This window comes from Erythrolamprus reginae, chromosome 6 (genome assembly GCF_031021105.1).
Source record: "Erythrolamprus reginae isolate rEryReg1 chromosome 6, rEryReg1.hap1, whole genome shotgun sequence".
Lineage (NCBI taxonomy): Eukaryota > Metazoa > Chordata > Lepidosauria > Squamata > Dipsadidae > Erythrolamprus > Erythrolamprus reginae.
Window position 1 is genome coordinate 2,061,180 of NC_091955.1, and position 17,273 is coordinate 2,078,452.

Genomic DNA, 17,273 nt, shown 5'->3' on the forward strand with positions numbered 1-17,273 from the left:
ACATACCGACAAACATACCATACATAAATTATATAGGCCTGGGGGAGATGTTTCAATTCCCCCATGCCTGACGACAAAGGTGGGTTTTGAGGAGTTTACGAAAGGCAAGGAGGGTAGGGGCAGTTCTAATCTCTGGAGGGAGCTGGTTCCAGAGAGTCGGGGCCGCCACAGAGAAGGCTCTTCCCCTGGGGCCCGCCAACCGACATTGTTTAGTTGACGGGACCCGGAGAAGGCCGACTCTGTGGGACCTAATCGGTCACTGGGATTCGTGCAGCAGAAGGTGGTCTCAGAGATATTCTGGTCCGATGCCATGAAGGGCTTTATAGGTCATAATCAACACTTTGAATTGTGCCCGGAAATTGATTGGCAACCAATGCAGACTGCGGAGTGTTGGTGTGACATGGGCATATTTGGGAAAGCCCATGATTGCTCTCGCAGCTGCATTCTGCACGATCTGAAGTTTCCGAACATTTTTCAAAGGTAGCCCCATGTAGAGGGCATTACAGTAGTCGAACCTCGAGGTGATGAGGGCATGAGTGACTGTGAGCAGTGAGTCCCGGTCCAAATAGGGCCGCAACTGGTGCACCAGGCGAACCTGGGCAAACGCCCCCCTCGCCACAGCTGAAAGATGGTTCTCTAATGTGAGCTGTGGATCGAGGAGGACGCCCAAGTTGCGGACCCTCTCTGAGGGGGTTAGTGACTCCCCCCCCAGGGTGATGGATGGACAGATGGAATTGTCCTTGGGAGGCAAAACCCACAGCCACTCCGTCTTATCCGGGTTGAGTTTGAGCCCCAACAGCCTCCAGGCACCGGCACATCACTTCCACTGCTTCGTTGATTGGACATGGGGTGGAGATGTAAAGCTGGGTATCATCAGGAGAGAGGGAAGCCCGTCTGAGGCCAGGAAGGAGGAAAAAAGCAAGGAGCCCAGACGCAGCAGCAGGAAAAAAAAGAAGAGCCAAGCTGAGCCCAGCAATCCAGGAAGTGACAGCTGCCGATCAGCTGGAACTGCGCACGCATCTTCATTTCCACCGCTGGAACTGTGTTCCACCCCATCCTGCCTGCTGCCCACCGCTGCTTGTGGCCCTATACTGGGTGCAGCCCACCACTGGATCACCTAGTAAGGAATCTTCCATGCAGGATCTCTGCACCATTCCGGAGGCAGCCATGGACTTCTGTGGTCTCATCTATATTTGGCAGCTGAGTTGATTGATTTCTGGCAAGTCCCCAGCATTGCTGAAGAGGCAACCTTCCCTTTTCTGTACTGGCATTCTGAAGAGCTTGTGGGCGTCCTGTTTTGTGGCACTCTGCCTCCTGGCCACAGTCCAACCTCAGTAGCCTTCACATAAAGATGCAACCACAGGGGTGGGCAGCAGGCAGGACGGGGCGTAACGCAGTTCCACCAGTGGAAATTTATTTATTTATTGGATTTGTAGGCCGCACCTCTCCGAGGACTCGGGGCGGCTCACAACATAAAGGAAGCTGTATGCCCAGCTGGGAGGTTGGATGCTACCACTAAGGGAGACGGCTTAGGTGGGGGGGGGGAAGAAGAGACGGCGGATTCAAGTGGAGCGTACCAACGCTCCGAGAATTAAAGGGGAGGCATCGGGAGGCTGGAGCAGAAGCAGAGCTTTTATTTAAAGACGGCTTCTTTAAATAATTTTTTTTTAAAAAAATACCACGGGTATACCACGGGTTTTCAAAAATTGTATTTATTTTTTGAAAACCCATGGTACAGGCTTTCCGCGAAAGTCAGACCCGCGAAAGTCAAGGGACCACCGTATCTCCTCCCTACCAGTTTTCCGTGAAGCTGTTAAAACCTGGCTTTTCCGGTTCTCCTGGAATTAAGATTGATTGTTGCAAGTATGGTTTTATGATACATGTGATTTTAGTGATGTTTTTATTGTTTATTATTAGTATTGTATTTATAATCTGTTGTTAGCCGCTTAGAGTCTGTTTGGAGTGAGCGGCATATAAATGCAGTAAATAAATGCAATAAATAAATAAACAAACAGATAAATAAACATATAAATAAACGCATAAATATATGCATAAATAAATAAATATTCTTAAGCTATTTAGTGGGGGGGGGGGTCTTTCAACTAGCTAGAAAAGGGATGGCACAAAGAGAAAGTAATCTAGGTCTCTGCTGTTTAATTATTAATATTTAATTCACTTACTTAATTTCTTTAATTTACTTTATTGCCAGAAAAGGCCAGAACAGTTTATAAGAGGACTACAAAAGCAGGCTTAAACAGAACTGTCACAATAAAACCCACAAATGCTTATTTATACATCCAAATAAAAATATGGCCAAGAAGAATGAGTCAGTAGAAGAATCGAAAAACGTTTGAGGATGAAAACAGCCGGTCAATTGAAATTTCTACTACTACAATCTGTCGTTTCAGCTGATAATTGAAAGTTTATTATAAATTAACCTCCTGGACTTCATCACTACTTCAAGGACACAGAAATGTCTTAACAAGGGGTGTTATTTTATGCAAATCAAAAGACAGAACTCTTTGGAAAATATCATCATCATCAACAACAACAATAGAGTTGGAAGGGACCTTGGAGGTCTTCTAGTCCAACCCCCTGCTTAGGCAGGAAACCTTATACCACTTCAGACAAATTGTTATCCAACATCTTCTTAAAAACTTCTGGAGACAAGCTATTCCATGGATTAATTGCTCTAATTGTCAGGAAACTTCTCCTTAGTTCTAAGTTGCTTCTCTCCTTGTTTAGTTTCCACCCATTGCTTCTTGTTCTACCCTCAGGTGCTTTGGAGAACAGGTTGACTCCCTCTTCTTTGTGGCAACCCCTGAGATGTTGGAAGACTGTTATCATGTCTCCCCTGGTCCTTCTTTTCATTAAACTAGCCATGCCCAGTTCCTGCAATTGTTCTTCATATGTTTTAGCCTCCATTTATTCCCTAATCCTCTTTGTTGCTCTTCTCTGCACTTTTTCTAGAGTCTCAACTTCCTTTTTGCATTGTGGTGACCAAAACTGGATGTAGGATTCCAAATGTGGCCTTACCAAGGTCTTATAAAGTGGTATTAACACTTCACATGATCTTGATTCTCTCCCTCTGTTGTTGTTGTTGTTGTTGTTGTTGTTGTTGTTGTTGTTGTTGTTATTATTATTATTATTATTATTATTATTAATTAGATTTATATGCCGCCCCTCTCCGTAGATGCAGCCTAGAACTGTGTTGGCTTTTTCGGCACATGACTGACTCATATTTAATGGTTGTCCACTGGGACTTCAAGGTCTCTCTCATAGTTACTATTGCTGAGTAAGGTACCACCAAATTGATGGGTATGGCCATTTCTTGGAGCTGGTGAACACAACCCCTGTTTTACACAGTCACAGTGTGTAAAAGAAGCTGGTGAAGAAGGTAAGATATACGGTCAGTATCTAGGCAATGTCCCATTTTTATCTATTGATCCAAATTTAGACGATGTCTGGATTTTTAACAGCTCTGGGAAGCTTTTGTTAAAAAAAGAAGAAAAGCCACTTATTGAGATTCAAGTCTAAGGTGACCAGATGTCCCGCTTTTGGTAGGACTGTCCTGCTTTTTACCAATTTGTCCTGCGTCTCACGGCGGTTTGAAAAAGTTCCACTGTTTTGAAAGATGAAGTCTCCCCTGACCAAGAAGACATGAGTGACAGGGAGGAGGAGAGTGGGGCAGACAGCTCAGAAGGAGATCAATGATCTAGCTCCTCCTTGGATTCGGAACAAGAGTTAATGATACAGCCACGCATGCGGAGAGCGATGCATAGGCAGCAGCAACTGAGAGATTATTATCAAAGAAAATGAGGCCACCTGTGGTTGGGTGGGGCTGTGGTCATGAGTGAGGCTGCTATAAAGAGCAGCCTGTGGGTTTGGCCATTGTGGAGGATTATCTGATCGTTGTGTTTCGTGACTGCTTTACTGACTTTGACTTTTTGTGTGCTGATTTTTCCCCGCTTTGAAACTAAACCAGTGCAAAGTGTGTTTCACTTTGTGAAAGAAGAAGGACTGTGAATTGCCTCACAGCTGCAAGCTAAGTATCACAGAACTGATAAGGGACTTGTACAAATTACCAGTTTGTTTGGAGACGAGTGCTCTTTGCTATCCCAAAAGAGGGCTTGGTTTATTTGAATTTTTGGTATAAAGAACATTGTTTTGAATTTTCAAACATGTGTGTGTCTGAAATTTGTATCTGTGAATTTTCAGGAGGATTCTACCAGCGAGCCCAACAGAACACCCGCTAGTGGTTTAATCTAGTGAAAAGAAGGCAAAGGGTTGACTTGATAGCAGTTCCTCAACATTGGAGGGTCTTCCACAAAGAAGAAGGGGGTCCACCCATTCTCCAAAGCAACAGATGGAAACTAACAAAGGAGAGAAGCAAACTAGAAATTTCCTGACAGTGACAACAATTAATCAGTTGCCTTCAGAAGTTGTGGGTTTTTAAATGGAAGTTTTAAAGAAGAGATTGGGCAGCCATTTTTTCTGAAATGATACAGGCTTTCCTTCCTGAGGTTTGACTAGATGACCTCCGAGGTCCCTTCCAACTCTGGCATTCACTTCTACCTCGCGAGGCTGACAGGTATGGAGGTGGCACCATCCAACTGACTAAGAATAGTGGAGACAGGTAACAGTTTCTGCAAGACCTCACAAGTTTCTTTTTGACGGCACTTTTGATGAGACCAGAAACTGTCACTCTGCACTTTTATGCAACTGCTGAGTTGTACCGTAGGCACTAAATTTAGGGCTTTCCTTTAAGCCTCACCCCCACCCCCCCAAATATCAAGAAACAAACCCCTGGTCTTCACAGCACCTCCATTAGCTGTGAGTCACAGCCGTAGGCTTGAAGATAGAATCATCTCGGCTTCTTCTTCCCTTCCTCCCACCAAGAAACACCTCTCCTTCTTTGACAGGAAGCTGCTCTGAGTCGCTTCAAGCATGAACACCTCCTTGTCAGCTGCTAAAAGGACTCCAAGACTTTAACAGGGGGGTTCAAAAATGGCATTTAGTCAGCCCAGAAAACCCACTGATAGAAATTGCTTTTGCATGCAGTGGAAAAATAGCTACACTTTCAGAGGTGGTTATGACCTGTAAAGCCCTTCATGGCATCGGACCAGAATATCTCCGAGACCGCCTTCTGCTGCACGAATCCCAGCGACCGATTAGGTCCCACAGAGTTGGCCTTCTTCGGGTCCCGTCAACTAAACAATGTCGGTTGGCGGGCCCCAGGGGAAGAGCCTTCTCTGTGGCGGCCCCGACTCTCTGGAACCAGCTCCCCGCAGAGATTAGAACTGCCCCTACCCTCCTTGCCTTTTGTAAACTCCTCAAAACCCACCTTTGTCGTCAGGCATGGGGGAATTGAGATATCCCCCCCCCGGGCCTGTATAATTTATGTATGGTATGTTTGTAGGTATGTCTGCTTAAAAATGTGTTGTGAGTCGCCCCGAGTCTACGGAAAGGGGCGGCATACAAATCTAATAAATAAATAAAATAAATAAATTCAGCTGATTTGGGCAAACTGGTAGCGGCGACCTGCAGGTGGGAGTCCACCACTACTCATCCACCCCTACATGTCCAACCCTACCCATCAACCTTGGCACTATGCTGTCCTATTTAGGCATGTTTTCAAGCCACACGCATGTGTTCAAGCCGCATGCACAAAAAGCTGCTCACAATTGTGGAAGGAGTGCACGCAAGCGAAGTGTTTGCAAACTGATAGTTTATTATAAGTTAAACTCCTGAAGTTCATCACTACTCCAAGGACACAGAAATGTCCAACATTTTACGCAACATGGAGGTCTTCTAGTCCAACCCCCTGTTTAGGCAGGAAACCCTACACAACTTCGGACAAATGGTTATCCAACATCTTCTTAAAAACAGCGTTGGAGCATTCACAACTTCTGGAGGCAACTTCTGTTATACCGATGTCAGGAAATTCCTCCTTACTTCTAAGTTATTATTATTATTATTATTATTATTATTATTATTATTATTATTATTATTAATTGGATTTGTATGCCTCCAGTCTCCGCAGACTCGGGGCGGCTAACAACAGCAACAAAAACAGCATGTAAATCCAATCCTAAAAATATCTAAAACACCCCCTTTATTTATAAAACCAAACATACATACAAACCAGCATACCATGCATAAATTGTAAAGGCTTAGGGGGAAAGAATATCTCAGTTCCCCCCTGCCTGATGGCAGAGATGGGTTTTTGGGAGCTTACGAAAGGCGAGGAGGGTGGGGGCAATTCTAATCTCCGGGGGGAGTTGGTTCCAGAGGGTCGGGGCCGCCACAGAGAAGGCTCTTCCCCTGGGCCCCGCCAAATGACATTGTTTTGTTGACGGGATCCGGAGAAGGCCCATCCTGTGGGACCTAACCGGTCGCTGGGATTCGTGCGGCAGAAGACGGTCTCGTAGATACCCTGGTCTGGTGCCATGGAGGGCTTTATAGGTGATGACCAACAATTTGAATTGTGACCGAAAATTGATTGGCAACCAATGCAGATTGCGGAGTGTTGGTGTAACATGGGCATACCTGGGGAAGCCCATGATTGCTCTCGTAGCTGCATTCTGCACGATCTGAAGTTTCCGAACACTTTTCAAAGGTAGCCCCATGTAGAGAGCATTACAGTAGTCGAACCTCGAGGTGATGAGAGCATGAGTGACTGTGAGCAGTGACTCCCGGTCCAAATAGGGCCGCAACTGGTGCACCAGGCTAACCTGGGCAAATGCCCCCCTCGCCACAGCTGAAAGATGTTTCTCTAACGTGAGCTGTGGATCGAGGAGGACGCCCAGGTTGCTTCTCTCCTTGTTTAGTTTCCATCCATTGCTCCTTGTTCTACCCTCAGGTGCTTTGGAGAATAGGTTGACTCCCTCATTGTTTGCACAAGCAATGACTTGGGTATATAGAAGCAGAAAACCCACAGGGCAAATTGTGTTGCTGCTCACCAAGGCTGAGTCCATATGGGAAGCGGTCCAGAGCGCATTTGCTAAAAATACACCATAAAGATTGTGAACTTAAATCAGACTGGTTTTGTTTACAGTCCATTGAGATGAGCGAATAAATTTCTTTTTTTAAAAAGAAAAGAAAACCCCTATCCAGCCTCCTTTCCTGCAGTCATACTTTTTGTATAGCTAAATGGGGATGTTGAAAGAAAGCCAAATTCTAAATATATAAAAGAAGGAGCCGGCGAGAAAGCCCGAGTTTTAATTTAAAGAAGGGAGAGAGAGAAAGGAGGAGGATTTTAGCTCTATATCCTCTTTGCATATAAAGTTCTACTTACGAACTTAATTCGTTGTGTGACCAGGTTCTTAAGGAGAAAAGTTTGTAAGAAGAAGCAATTTTTCCCATAGGAATCAATGTAAAAGCAAGTAATGCATGTGACTGGGGAAACCACAGGGAGGGTGGAGGCCCTGTTTCTTCCCAGGAGATTCCTAGAGAGGCCCCATGGAAGCTTCTCTCCACCTTTTCCGGCCTTGTTTCCTCCCAGGAGATTCCTAGAGAGGCCCCACGGAGGCTTCTCCCTGCTTTTTTCGGTTATAGTTTCGGAGGCTTGGGTTTGTAAGTGGAAAATGGTTCTTGAGAAGTGGCAAAAAAATGTTGAACGCCTGGTTCTTATCTAGAAAAGTTTGTAAGTGTTCTGTCTGGGTGCCCGCAGACTTCAACACCAACTGGAAAAAGCAGCCAGACACGCTGGTAAAAGCAAAAGCACTTTATAGTTTGAAAAATAAACACAGAGAAAAACCTGTTCTTCCCAACAGGCAGGCTATGAGGCTTCACAGCAAAGTCCTGACGGCCAGACAATACAGCAGACTTCTTGCTGGCACACACACCACTGTAGAGAATAAGACCCACACCTTTTTCCCCAAGGTTTCAGCCTTCAAAGCCACAAGCCAGAATCAGAGACGCCAAAGATCACAGCCAGGTCCCAGGACTCCCAAAGATAATACTCCACAATACAGGAAGGGTGGGTCTGCCTTTTCAGCCTTTCTGGGGAGAACCACACCCAAACCCAGCTGTTACCTATTTAGGACTGGAAGTACCTGGCTAATTGTCCCCTTCGTTGTGCTGCTCTTCTCTGCCTGTGATCGATGATGGCTTGAGCATTTTCATCTAAGGACTCCAGGCTGCTTGCTGGGGAGAGCTCCACCCTGGGGGATTCTGGCTGTTCTCCCTCTCCCTCGGCCTGATATTCCTCCTCCCCTTCTGCCTGGGCCTCCTCCTCCTCCTCCTGTTCCTCATCCTCCCCCTCTGAGCAGGGAGCCGGCAGAGGTTCAGCAGTTCCCTGAGGAGCCTCAGACGGAATCACAACAGTAAGTAGAGGCGTTTTTAGGTAGAGGTCCCACTGTACCAGAGTAAGAAGTGTGGAATTCAATGAGATTTACTTCTGAGTAAACAATACGTGATTTCAAGCAATGGGTTCCTGCAGAAATAGCCAGCTGATGCATTGGCTATATTTCTATGAGAGGAATGATCTGATGGAAATCTGGACTTCGCTTGTCCATCACACCTTTCTAAAAATGTACCAATGGAATGATACGAGGGTTATCTGGAAAGTAAGGTTACAAGGCCCGTACCTATCATGGGGAACTTTCATGGGGGAAATTGCAGTGATGGGCTCCTACGGGTACGGTCAGGTATGCAGAACCGGTAGAAAAAGTGTGAATTTTTTTTCTTTTTCCCCCTCCTGGGCGCTGGGTAGGTTTTTCCTATCACAGTAAATGAGGTTGAATGAGTATAATTTTAGAAGAGCTGTGTGGGTGGGTGTACATATACATACAGTTTATATAGCAGATCATGTATATTTTTGTGTGCCTGTGTGTAATATATAGGTACACATATGGCATATATACGTAGAATTATAGAGCATTTGGAGTACTGTGTTCAGTTCTGGAGACCTCACCTACAAAAAGATATTGACAAAATTGAACGGGTCCAAAGACAGGCTACAAGAATGGTGGAAGGTCTTAAGTATAAAACGTATCAGGAAAGACTTAATGAACTCAATCTGTATAGTCTGGAAGACAGAAGGAAAAGGGGGGACATGATCGAAACATTTAAATATGTTAAAGGGTTAAATAGGGTTCAGGAGGGAAGTGTTTTTAATAGGAAAGTGAACACAAGAACAAGGGGACACAATCTGAGGTTAGTTGGGGGAAAGATCAAAGGCAACATGAGAAAATATTATTTTACTGAAAGAGTAGTAGATCCTTGGAACAAACTTCCAGCAGACGTGGTTGGTAAATCCACAGTAACTGAATTTAAACATGCCTGGGATAAACATATATCCATTGTAAGATAAAATACAGGAAATAGTATTAGGGCAGACTAGATGGACCATGAGGTCTTTTTCTGCCGTCAGTCTTCTATGTTTCTATGTTTCTATATTTTGGATATTCAGGAATAGTAAATAGAGAGGGAAATTGTCTATCCTTGAGACGATGTGAGGCCAGGCCCCCTAACCCTAACCCTTGACGGGAGTGGCGTCAAGTTGGCCACCTTTAAGCCACATGACTTTTAAACCACCCCCTGGTCACATGATCGTCAAACCACTCCCACCTGGCCACAAGCCACACCCACAAAATAAGCTACGGCCACAGTGCGGTAGTAAAAAAATTTGCAGCCCTTCAGTGGGAAGTTGGTGTTACTATTGTGTAGCGGGAAGCCAGCGGAAGAGAACGAGCGGTGCCAATGGTCAGTAGATCGATTGGCATTGTGGTGAATTCATCCATCCATCCATCCATCCATCCATCCATCATCCATCTATTCATCTATTTTTATTCATCCATCCATCCATTTATCCTCCATCTATTCATCTATTTCCTTCCTTAGAAACATAGAAACATAGGAGACTGACGGCAGAAAAAGACCTCATGGTCCATCTAGTTTGCCCTTATACTATTTCCTGTGTTTTATCTTAGAATGGATCTATGTTTATCCCAGGCATGTTTACATTCAGTGACTGTGGATTGACCAACCACGTCTGCTGGAAGTTTGTTCCAAGAATCTACGACTCTTTCAGTCAAATAATATTTTCTCACGTTGCTTTTGATCTTTCCCCCAACTCACCTCAGATTGTGTCCCCTTGTCCTTGTGTTCACTTTCCTATTAAAAACACTTCCCTCCTGAACCTTATTTAACCCTTTAACATATTTAAATGTTTCGATCATGTCCCCCCTTTTCCTTCTGTCCTCCAGACTAGACAGATTGAGTTCATTAAGTCTTTCTTGATACGTTTTATGCTTAAGACCTTCCACCATTCTTGTAGCCCGTCTTTGGACCAGTTCAATTTGATCAATATCTTTTTGTAGGTGAGGTCTCCAGAACTGGACACAGTATTATTCCAAATGGGGTCTCACCAGCGCTCTATATAAGGACTTTTTTTGACCTAGCTGTCCGCAATGAGTACCCTACCTCTACTGAAATTGCAACAACAACAATAAATATGAGAAATGTTGATATCCTCATCCAGGAAACGTCTCCGGGAAAACCCTCGAGCTCAGAGAACATCAAGGACCCACAATTCAACCTTCAAATACCAATATTACCTTCCACGACCATTTATTGTCCTCCTATTTTGCACTTCAGGATAAAAGCATCTATTACCGAGAAAAGATTCATCTTGGGTCACTACTGCTATTGTACCATACGGGCTGGATTGCCGCTTTTACTATTTCGCCTCCAAAAACGTTCGTCAGTTCTCGCACTTACAAAAGCAACAGCTGTACACAACCATGAATGAAGGAAGCGGGGAGAACAGAACACTTTGTCCCCAAGATTCACAGCTACGGAATCTGCCGCGCATGGAATTAAATATATGCATCGCAAGACAGGCCTTAAAATATTGCCAAAGCCTTACGGGATCTCGGCAGCCCTCTTTGGATAACCCTGTGAATTAATTTCTCCGTGCTCTGCAGGAAGGATGAGTTGTTTGCAAAGAGACAGAGATGCCCCATCAGTGTATCGTATGGAATCCAGATTTATGGACAGGTGAGGAATATTTACGATACCTTTAGCAACTGCTCTCAGGGAAGGGATGCAGAAATAATTAAGCAAGCAGTCGAGAGGCTTTGGAGGCTACCGAGCGTCTCACACATTCATCTGGGGTCTAAAAACCGCCGTCAAAACTCAGACCACCCATCTTTCCAAAGAGAGATACCCTCCCCTCTCTCACAAGCAGGGATGTGGCTATTTGGGGGTTCAACCACCCTAGAAGGAAAAAGGGGTGCCTGAGGGATGGATCTGCATACCTGCACATGAGAGCCAAATTGTGACCGTGGATTTGTTTATTAGAGGGAGTTTTATAGCGCCTGATCAAGGTAACAGAATTGGACTAGAAGACCCCCACAGTCTCTTCCAGATTCTGTTCTGTTCTCCTATCCCACTCTGTTCTGTGTACTTTTCCATCCCATCCCATCTTTTCTATTCTGTTCTGTTGCGTTCCATTCCAAATTCTATTCTATTCCATTCCATTCCATTCCGTCCCGTCCCGTCCCGTCCCGTCCCATCCCATTCTATTCTATTCTATATTTTCTATTCTGTTCTGTTCTGCTCTGTTCTATTCCATATTCTGTTCTGTTCTTATTCCATTCCATTCCACATTCTATTCTATTCTATTCTATTCTATTCCATTCTATTTGACTCGACTCGACTCAACTCGACTCTATTCTATTCTATTCTATTCTATTCTGTTCTATTCCATATTCTGTTCTGTTCTGTTCTTATTCCATTCCATTCCACATTCTATTCTATTCTATTCTATTCTATTCTATTCTATTCCATTCTATTTGACTCGACTCAACTTGACTCTATTCTATTCTATTCTGTTCTGTTCTATTCCATATTCTGTTCTGTTCTTATTCCATTCCATTCCACATTCTATTCTATTCTATTCTATTTGACTCGACTCGACTCGACTCGACTCGACTCGACTCTTCTATTCTATTCCATTCCATTCTATTCTATTCTATTCTATTTGACTCGACTCAACTTGATTCTATTCTATTCTATTCAATTCGATTCTGTGGCTGGTAAATCCACAGTAACTGAACTGAAACATGCCTGGGATAAACATAGATCCATCCTAAGATAAAATACAGGAAACATTATAAGGGCAGACTAGATGGACCAGGAGGTCTTTTTCTGCCGTCAATTTTCTATGTTTCTAGGTTTCTATGAGCAAGGGTGGTTTCCAGAGCTTTATAGGATCTCAGCTATAGACATGCGTTATGTACACATTGCCAATTTGAGTTGTTGTTTTTAAAAACAAAAAACAAAACATAAATTAAAACCGATACTTACAATTGCATAACCAGGTACAGATGGCTTGAACTCTCATAAATGTCTTCCAGGGCCACGATATTTTCATGCTTGATCCTATATAAAAGAGAGTAGAACAAGGCAAAAAAGCTAAGAACCCAGAGATGGTGCATTTGTACAATTGAGCCAGTCATTCTCTCTCCGCCCTCAGAAGTGGACAATGGCAAGGGACTTCTGAAATCTGGCCAAGAAAATTGCAAGGATTTCTCCACTAGGAGTTTGTGTTGATTCAGAACGGGACTCTAGCTAAATCCATTTATCTATAGCATGCAAAAACCCCATTAACCTCGGTTTTTTTGCAAGGTTAAGAGGCTCTTTTCAAAGATTAAACAGCAGGGGGCGCCCTCTGATTAACCACGGTTAGTTCAGAGGTTAAGTAGGCTTGGAGAATTGAATTAGAATGATGAAAAGGGCCTGAGAAGTCCAAAACATGGTATACTGTATTAGAAACCTTTTTTTTTTTTTTGCATTTTTTGGAATGGTCCCAAGCATGGAAGTATTTCTTTTTTGGGGTGCGGGGGTATAATTATTTTTATTTTCTCCACCATAAGATAAAACAATATATAGTTATAAAGACAACAACAACGCTTAAATTTAATCATATATAAATTTTCTTTTCTTATTACTCACTCAATGGAGGCTCTTCTCATCTAAAAATTATATTAATTTTATACAACATTGTCCATTCTAAAAAGTCTAAATGAAAATTCTTCTTCTCCATCTTACTATAAAAACTGACCTTACATCAATGCAAACATTAATAAAATCTCTTTTATCTAAATTTTAATATTGTATCATATAGCTAATAGAGCACTTAAACAACACAATATAACTCCAAGTAAATTAAACTTCTGTGAAATCAAACTGTCCAGTTAGGAAGCAACACTGATTGACAATCAATTTCACCTGCTGTTGTGCACATTTAACTTTGCACAGAACAAAGGATTCAATGAGAATATTTCATTCATTCAGATCTGGGATGGGTTCTTTGAGGGTTCCCTTTATTCTTTTGAGACTATTCATAATATATCACCTACTTCATAAAATAAAGTTTTATATGTTTAAAATCTAAACAACAAGTAAATTTTGTGTTATATCATTATATAGTGATACCACCATTTCTCATCTTCGCCATCTGGCTTCCAAAATTTAAATCAAATTCTCAAATTTCAATTTTTCCCCAATCAACCAATTACAGTGATACCTTGTCTTACGAACTTAATTGGTTCCAGGACAAGGTTTGTAAGGTGAAACGTTCATAAGACGAAACAATGTTTCCCATAGGAATCAATGGAAAAGCGATTAATGTGTGCAAGCCCAAAACTCACCCCTTTAGCCAGCCGAAGCGCCCGTTTTCACGCTGGTGGGATTCCCCTGAGGCTCCCCTCCATGGGAAACCCCACCTCCGGACTTCCGTGTTTTTGCGATGCTGCAGGGGAATCCCAGCAGGGGAATCCCACCAGCGTGAAAACAGGCGTTTTGCTGCCAACGGAAGTCCGGAGGTGGGGTTTCCCAGCGAGGGGAGCCTCAGCGAAATTGCAGCATCACAATTGGGGGGAAAGATCAGAAGCAACATAAGAAAATATTATTTGACTGAAAGAGGAGTAGATGCTTAGAACAAACTTCCAGCAGACGTGGTTAGCAAATCCACAAGAACTGAATGTAAACTTGCCTGGGATCAACATAGATCCACCCCAAGATAAAATACAGGAAATAGTATAAGGGCAAACTAGATGGACCAGGAGGTCTTTTTCTGCCGTCAGTCTTCTATATTTCTATGTACACATATGGCATATATACATAGCAATAAATAGTATATTTTGGATGTTCAGTAATAGTAAATATCTTGTATCTCTCTGAGGCCAGGAGAGGCCAGGCACCCTAACCCTAACCCCTTGACGTGAGTGACGTCAAGTTGGCCACCTTTAAGCCAGTCACATGACCTTTAAGCCACCCCCCCATTATATGATCGTCAAGCCACTCCCACCTGGTTGCATGGCTAGCAAGACACACCCACAAAATAAGCCATGCCCACAGTGTGGTAGTAAAAAGTTTTGCAGCCTTAACCCTAAGGGTAAACTCTTGGTGTGAGTGAGGTCAAGTTGGCCACCTTTAAGCCAGTCACATGACCTTTAAGCCACCCCCCGTTACATGATAATCAAGCCACTCCCATCTGATCACATGGCCAGCAAGACACACCCACAAAACAAGCCACGCCCACAGTGTGGTAGTAAATTTTTCTACATATCTGACCATCCCCATAGCAGCTCATCACTGGTGGGTGGGTGTGGTTTTCACCTTTTCCTACTATCTCTTTTTCTATCTCCATCTCTTAACTATTTCTCTCTCCATTTATTTAATTTTTTTTGAATTTTTATACATAATAAAAACATTACAATGACAAACAAAACAAGTAAACGCAAATATACAAAGAAACAAAAAAAACATATAACCAACATTTGGGAAATTACTTTCCCAACTCATTTGAAGTTTTCAATTGGAGAATTCTTTGTCCTCTTTTCTTATTAATATTTTTCTTCTTATTATTATATTTTTGCTTTGCATTTTTTATTTTTTGGTATTTTTTCCTTAAATTTAATTTATTTTTAATTGTTATCTTGATGGTTGCTTCTCTGAATTTTTTTTTAACAAAGTGGAAGAATTCCTCTTTGATTTAAAAAACCCCAAACCCTGTGGTTTAGTTGCAGGAAATGAAAAGTGGTTACTCAAAGCAAGAAGGCTTCGCGGCTCTCCACTCCACAGGGTTCCCCGAAGAACAAGTGTTTCTGTTTTTCACGTCGCCATAGCAATAGTCTCAAAACAAAGGCAGAAAGAACTTATCTCATCATTTGACGGGATTAGTGTTTTACTCAGAACAACCGCTACGTTTTCAGATCTCAAACGTGGGAATTGAGACATCCTAAGAAAGGCTGAGAGAACGATGGTATCTCCACAAACCTTTATAGCAGTGTTTTTCAACCAGTGTGCCGTGGCACACTAGTGTGCCGTGAGACATGGTCAGGTGTGCCGCGAAGCTCAAAGAGAGAAAGAAAGCAAGAGAGAGAGAGAAAGAAAGAGAAAGGAAGAAAGAGAGAGAAAGAGCGAGAGAGAGAGAAAGAGAACAAGAGAAAGAAAGCAAGAGAGAGAGAAAGAAAGCAAGAGAGAGAAAGAGCGAGTGAGAGAGAAAGAGAACAAGAGAGAGAGAAAGAAAGCAAGAGAAAGAAAGAGAACAAGAGAAAGAAAGCAAGAGAGAGAGCAGGAGAGAAAGAAAGCAAGAGAGAGAGAGAAAGAGAGGGAGGGAAGGAGAGAGAGAGAAAGACATAGAGGGATGTAGGGAGGGAGAGAGAAAGAAAGAAAGCAAAAAAGAGCAAAAAAGAGAGGAAGGAAGGAAGAGAAAGAAAGAGGGATGGAGAGAGAGAAAGAAAGAGGAAGGGAGAGAAAGAGGGAGAGAGAAATATAGCAAAAGGGAGGAAGAGAGAGTAAATAATTTTGCAGCCCTTCGTTGTGTAGCATCTCTGTGTAAGAAAGTTTTTATTTATTAATTAATTTATTAATTAATTACTTTATTGATCTATCTATCTATCTATCTATCTATCTATCTATCTATCTATCTATCTATCTATCTATCTATCTATCTATCTATCTATCTATTGTTAGAGTTGAAAGGGACCATGAAGGCCATCAAGTTCAACCCCCTGCCCAAGCAGGAACCCTATAGTACACCAGTCAAGTGGCAGTTCAATCTTCTCTTAAAAATGTCCAGAGTGTTGGAGTTCACAACGTCCGCTGGTAGGTTGTTCCATTGGTTGATCGCTCTGACTGTCAGGAAGTTCCTCCTTATCTCCATGTTGAATCTCTCCTTGGTCAGCTTCCAGCCGTTGTTCCTCGTCTGGCCCTCTGGTGCCCTGAAGAATAAAGTAATCCCCTCCTCTCTGTGACATCCCCTCGTATACTTGTAGACTGCTATCATGTCTGCTCTGGCCCTCCTTTTCTCTAGGCTATCCATGCCCAGTTCCCGCAGTCTCTCTTCGTAAGTCTTGGTTTCCAGTCCCTTAATCATCTTGGTTGCTCTTTTTTGCACCTTCTCCAGAGTTTCCATGTCTCTTTTGAAATGTGGTAACCAGAACTGAATACAGTACTCCAGGTGTGGTCAGACCAGGGCGTAGTAGAGTGGTATTAAGACTTGGTTTCCAACCCCTTAATCATCTTGGTTGATTCTGCCTAGCCGGTCAGTAATAATTCCAAAACCATTGCTAAGAAACCCAGTCCCACACGATTACACAGGTCAAGGAGCCAACGAATTATGTGATGGGAGTAGAAAACATTTTTCTCTCCTGTCATCTTCTGCGGGTAGGTGTGCCAATCATTTCTTCATTCCCTCAATGATTTGAGGGTGTTTTCTCTATGCAATAAATACACCATTGTTCCTTGGCTACCCACTGCTAATTGTAAATTGGCATGAAATTATACCTGGATTTTTCTCACCTCGGGGAAACAAACAAACAGTATTTTGTTTGCAGAGTGTGAGTCATTCACCACGCAACCACACGGTCTCTTTTTTTCAAAATTGCAAGCCTGGGCGAGAATCCACCCCAAGAGGCACGTAAATAGAAAAAGCAAGGATAAAATGAATAAAGATAAATAATGATGATGATGATGATGATAAAAGAAGATGGAAATAGGGGATTATGGATTAGCTGTCACTATAGACTTGGGCGTCCTCCTCGATCCACAGCTCACATTAGAGAAACACCTTTCAGCTGTGGCGAGGGGGGCGTTTGCCCAGGTTCGCCTGGTGCCCCAGTTGCGGCCCTAGGACCGGGACTCACTGCTCAGAGTCACTCATGCCCTCATCACCTCGAGGTTCGACTACTGTAACGCTCTCTACATGGGGCTACCTTTGAAAAGTGTTTGGAAACTTCAGATCATGCAGAATGCAG

General features: G+C 43.1%; 1 protein-coding gene across 1 annotated transcript in view; it reads right to left on the reverse strand.

Moving 5' to 3' along the window:
* Positions 1–17,273, reverse strand: part of CAMK1D (calcium/calmodulin dependent protein kinase ID) — a 154,138-nt gene that overhangs the window by 37,828 nt on the left and 99,037 nt on the right. Inside the window, exon 3 of the mRNA XM_070755030.1 lies at positions 12,316–12,390. Within this exon, the coding sequence (XP_070611131.1) occupies positions 12,316–12,390 (75 nt within the window). The remainder of the gene's footprint in view (positions 1–12,315; positions 12,391–17,273) is intronic.